At 32.0% G+C, this 6,000-nt stretch overlaps 1 protein-coding gene and 1 non-coding gene across 2 annotated transcripts in view; both read right to left on the bottom strand.

Moving 5' to 3' along the window:
* The window catches only part of LOC131857925 (uncharacterized), a 50,716-nt gene extending 44,716 nt beyond the window's left edge, over positions 1-6,000 (bottom strand). The window contains exon 1 of the mRNA XM_059210716.1: positions 5,818-6,000. Within this exon, the coding sequence (XP_059066699.1) occupies positions 5,818-6,000 (183 nt within the window). The remainder of the gene's footprint in view (positions 1-5,817) is intronic.
* Positions 4,069-4,228, bottom strand: LOC131071309 (U1 spliceosomal RNA). Its single transcript, XR_009112496.2, has one exon. It is a non-coding gene; the product is annotated as a U1 spliceosomal RNA (small nuclear RNA).

Genomic DNA, 6,000 nt, shown 5'->3' on the forward strand with positions numbered 1-6,000 from the left:
GACCTTTTTCTATTTTCTCTACCTCTTATTGAGGAGAAAGCTTAGTTATTTGTCTTTGGCTAAATAAGTTGGCTCCATTCTTGTTAATAGGATTAGTGACATTTTTATCTTTCCATACTATGGTTTGGCCCTATGTTGATCTTTTTATGGTTAGGTTTAATTGCTCAATATGTAAGGCATGCTACATAGATTTTCTAACTATACAAAGTTCCAATAAATGAACGCCATGTTCAATATATTCATTAAGTCTATTGATGTAGGTTTGTAGCCTTTGATAAGGTGTGACAACTTGTGTTTGAACTATCAATCTGATATGTTCAACATTATAGTGAGTTGCATAACCTATTTGCTTTAAATTTGTAAGTTGGGTAAAATAGCTCCCCTTGAACCATTGTTTCTCATAGTGGGTTACTAATTCATTAGTAAATTCTCTCCAACTAAGTAATTTTCCTTTTTTTTCACTCATCATCCATTGGTAGCATTGATGTTTCCAATTCCAAATGTATTGAACCTATGTCAACCTTTGCATCATCAGATATATTATGGAGTTTAAAATATTGTTCCACGAGACTTTGAAAAGATTATCCTATCCCTTGATTTTGTCTTTTAGGATTGTACCCACTTTGGTGGCTTTGAGAGCCCCTCAATTTTGAGAATGTTACATTTTGAACCCAATTTAAGCCCTCATTTATAAATGTTGTAAATGGGTCTAATAACTTATCCTTAATAAAATGTATCACCCTTTTACAATTCAATTGAATTATTCCCTCAATTTTAGGGGGTTGACAATAAAGGGTGTTATTGGTTTCCACATTCATAAAAGATTCCTCTCCTATAGATGGCATGGCTTCAAGTGTATTTTTATTTTGGATTATAGATTCTTTTTTATTAATTATGGAAGGATAATATCTAGTTGAGTTGTAACCATAATTTTTTTATGTTTTGTCTAAACTTGGACCACTAAATTAAGGAACTTATTTTATGTCTAATATTAAGTTACAAAGAACTAACCTTACTTTATTTTAATAAGTTTTCTAAAAATGTAAATTTAAAAGAAAAAAATTCAAAAATTATAGCTATCAAGCAAATTTAAGAAAACTTTGACTTAACTTTGACAACCAAATTAAAGGAACTATTTTATGTCTAAAAATAAATTACAAGGAAGAAACACTTTATATTTTTTGATAAGATATCAAAAAATATAAATTTAAAAAAAAAAAAACCTAAAATTGTGACCTATAAAGAAAATTTATGAAAAAAAATAAAATCTTAATAACTTTCTAGAAACATACCTTGGGAGTCTTAACTTTCTTCGGGAGCTTATCTAAGACAATGTCAAAACCCAAAAAATAAAAGAAAAAAATAGATAAATATTCCTAGTGGTTTAGGAGTTTGATGGAAAAAAATTCTCGGCCCAAATTATAGCTTTGATACCACTTGTTATGATATTTCTTGAAAAGATTTGTAAAAATCATAAATATAGTAGACCACTTTGAGGGGGTGACATCCAATAATCAATTATAATATATGAATTCAATATTGAAGATATGATTCTTTGGAAGAAACATCTCCACCTTTATTTATAAGCTCAACTATGTAAGGACATACCCCTTCATCCTAGTTAAGAGTATTTAACATACTAACTATAATTAATTTTAAGATTAAGCATGCCATGAGTGCTTAACTTATTATACTTAGGAGTATATGATAAATACTTAGGAATATATGATATTAGGGTCATATCATTAGCTATATTAGGGACCTAATAAAAACTTTGCATCTTTTCGTTGGTCTAACAAATCATCCATGCATTGGATTGAACATTTATCTTTCATGTTATTCTTGTTTGAGGCTCTATAATATTTAAAAATCATCCAACATCCATCTGTGGTGATCCACATAGAAAAGTGATTGGGCATATGAGCCCATTCCTTGAAACTATAAAGTTTTTGTATTTAATTCATTTCTTTCCAAAATTAATTGTTTGTATATAACATGAGGTAATGAACATTATTATCTAGTCGATGCCCCACTAGACTCAATTTAGCTCAGGAACGAAGATTTAGACTTAAACCCATCCCATATAGATTGATCCCTACTATCTATCTATATTCTCCCCCAACCGGGAGAGCTCCTACTATTCTAAGGGTAACTAGTTAAGGAGATCAAATATAAATAGTTATCTGATCAAGTGCCTCCAGTTCTATTTCTTCCTTACACCCACATTAATTAAATCTCATGCTCTTCCTCCCTCTTTGATGGTAAACATTAAATATTTAAAACCTTCTTAAACAAATCATCCAAACTATTCAAATTCTTATTAATACTAACAAAAGTGAAAATTTACAATACATGGTTTTTTATCCTTCAAAAGAGTAACCAAAGTCATCTATTTTCCAAAAAAAAATATTATAAATTTATTGACACTTCGAAAAATTAATATTGTCTTGATGATTTTGATGCTATAATTAACCTCATCCTTGACTAATTTATATTTGTTAGCCCTCATCATGAAAATATCATGTATTAAATACAAGGACTTCTAATCACCACACGAAGGAAATTTAGAGTAAACACATTAATATATTATGGATTAACAAAAGTTTGAATTCGCATCATTTAGTTACTTTGATTTCCAAACCACATTCCATCCAACTCAATGGGTACAAATGACAACTATCATAAGTTTCTAAATATTGCTTCTTAACAATTTCATCTAAATCAAAGGGATTGATTTTAATGCATGTGAAACATTTTGGAAAAAAATGATCTGCTCTTCTCTCTTATTTCTCACTAGACATATTAGTAATTGGGCAAACCAATAGCCTATCTATGTCAAAAATTTCCAAAATTCCACTTTTTATTTCTCACAAAGATGTCATAGATCTCTTATAGTCATCACTAGAATAATTAATTAGATGTAATTCTAAATGTAACTTCCACACTTAAGATAATGTTAATGATCATTACTAACACACAATGCAATGTCATTTTTCTTACCTTTCCATTTCCCCTTCTCATTATTGGGAATATTATATCATTCTTGAAAGATTGTTAATGTGTCATACAATGACTATTAATTGAGAGTATAATTATATCATGAGCTTTTATAACAATTCGTGAGGTCCCCACTACAGCTTCTTTTGTTCTGCAGCCACATTTTACTCCTACTGGACCTACTTCTAGTGTTGTTTTGCCTCAACCTGCTAATGTTTTGCAGCAACCTATTATGTTGCAGCACTCTGTTAACTCCACATACTATAACTTTGTGGGGTCCCTCCCGATTGATCTCTCTTTTGATGGTCCCAATGACAACATCGCCTGGAATGTGGTTGCTTGTAGGCAAAAGGGGAAGTCTTTTTCCCTTCCCCAAACCCCCATTTGTCAGGATTTGGGTGTCTCTCCCCCTCTTTGATCACGTTTTTGGGTGTCCCCCAGTTTGATTGGGCTTCTCTTTTCTATCTAACTTTGTTTTGTTTCTTACTGCCTTCAGGCAATTGTTTTTGTTGCCAACATCATGGTTTTTGGTGTTGTTTGTTCTTAGTTGATAGTTTTTTACTATGTTAAGGGTCGGCGCCCTAGTTAACGTTGCTTTACTAATAAAAAATAATTCGTATATTTAGTAGTTTGACATATATATATATATGTCTATTTACTTGTTAGTCTCATAATTATATATGTAAGGGAGTTGTTATAGGAGGTTTCCTATAATATAGGACATACATGTCCTAAAAATATGTATAAATGTATTGAATAAAATGAACATATAGAAGCATAATATTATTACGCGAAAACAAAAATATTTAGCTTTTATAATTTCTACTTAAATCTTTGAAATGGTATCAAAGCTAGGCATCCAAATATCTTCTTTACTTTTAGTTCAATAAAATCATGATTTCTTTTTCAAACCTTAATGAAAAATAAAAATTCAAAATGTTTTTGCAAAGCTTAGACAAAGAACATAATTCAAAAGAATTTTGAATATATTGTTCATAATGAGAACCATTTTGCATCGAAAATAAGGGACATGAATGTGATTTCAATACGCAGTTTTTTTTTTGAAATTGTTTGGGAGTCGCACGAACGTGAGCCCTCTCTGTCACAAACTATGGAATGCACTCTCCACATAGGGAGATTCTAGATAGAGCCCCCTTCCAAGTGCAATGAAGGTTCTCTCTCTATGCCATCAACCTTCCTGATCACTAATTGACCTCGCCCAGGTAAGTATTCAATATGCAAGTTTGAAGAAATTGTTTTTCTTTTTGTGGTGATTTATTATCAGTAATATTTGTCATCTCAACAAACATTTTAATCTTCAACTTAAGGAACAGTTGATAGATCATGGTAAATTACACTTCTTAAAATTCATCAAAAGTTTAATTCAATAGAGTGAAAAACAATTTTATGTAAATATTGAATTAGATTTGTTTTAATATTAGATGGAAGATCTATTAAAGGGTGGAAGGAAAGTTCATATTATGATTTGTAAAAGTGTCAATCATTTCAAGGTGCATTTCCGTGAAACCAACACCTTTGACATTGTTTGGGGAGTAGACACTTTTATTTTGTTGAAAATTAGCATATTAATTGAAAATTTTGAAGGTAAAGACTGCCACACATAGTAATTCAAGCTACAATTGATTATAATTGAAAAGGATCTATGGGATGTGGCGAGTGGAGCTACATCAAAATCACAAAATGGACTGTCGAGGATCAAAGACCAATAGATTTGATTGGTTTTAGACTCTCAAATGCATACCTCCACCGCATTGACTTTTGGTCACAGAATTTTGTGCTACTATTGCAAGAAAGAGGGGTACATTATTATGAACTACATTCAATATGTCAAGGATATCCTTGATGGCAAGAAAAATAGAAATAAAGCATTTATAACAAACAATTATGAAGAATGCCTTTTTGAAGCAACTATTGAAGACCCTCCACATGAGAACACTGAGGAAGATATATGTTCTAAATAAAATAAAAAGCTTACATTTGTAATTGGATGTGTATGCCTCAAATAACATTTGTTGGTTGTTTGTAATTGGATGTGCATGTCTCCAATCACAAGTGTATGTTGTGTGATTGGGTGTACATCTTCAATCACATTTGATGAGTGATAGTGATTAAATGTAAATGTGATTGTAAATGGGTGATTATGATTTAATGTGTTAGTCCTCAATCATGATTCTTGTGAACATATGTGTGTCCCTATTCATAACTTTGATATTGGGTGGATGTGTTTGTCCCTTTCCTTGGATGAAGTTTAGAAGCATAGTGAGGCAAGTTCTACTATTGTTTATCTTGAATAGATGTCCATGTCTCTACTTGCACCTTATGTTTTTATAAAATATTGAATGCATTCATCAAATATTTTTAGTCCACCTATCTCCATGTGGAGAATTATGTAACATGGGGATTTTTTTGACTAAAAAGGCAACAAAACAAGGGTGTTGACCCTTTATACAAACATCCTATAGGCGGAAAAAAAGAAAGGCAACAAAATAAGGGTGCTAACCCTAAACAAGCATAGGTCCGATATGCCTTTAACATCAAAGCAGAACCATTGTTAAAGGTATGCCAAACCAGTAACAAACTAAAATTACTCGACTCAAGAGTGAGGAGAAACACCAAGAACTCAATTTAGAGGAGTTTGTGGGGGGGGAGACTTCCCTTTTCACCCGCGACAAACTATAGTCCATGCAATACTATTATTAGGAACATCATAAGAAGGATCAAGCTGGGAGATCCCCTCAGTGTTTATGTTTGCAATTGGAGCATACTATTGTTGCAAAACAACATCAGGAGTAGACTCACCAGGAGAAGACCATTGCTGAAAAACAAGAGCATCGAGAGAAGAAGCTCAAGTCCAAAGGAGGCCAAAGCAGAAGCGACAAGGGGACCAACAGAAGCCACAACAGTAGTCAGTGACACAACCTCATCTCGAGAGGGGTCCTCAACCTCATATGAGGAGACATCATCATCAGAATTATAAGCCAT

This window comes from Cryptomeria japonica, chromosome 8 (genome assembly GCF_030272615.1).
Source record: "Cryptomeria japonica chromosome 8, Sugi_1.0, whole genome shotgun sequence".
In the NCBI taxonomy this organism is placed as follows: Eukaryota; Viridiplantae; Streptophyta; class Pinopsida; order Cupressales; family Cupressaceae; genus Cryptomeria; species Cryptomeria japonica.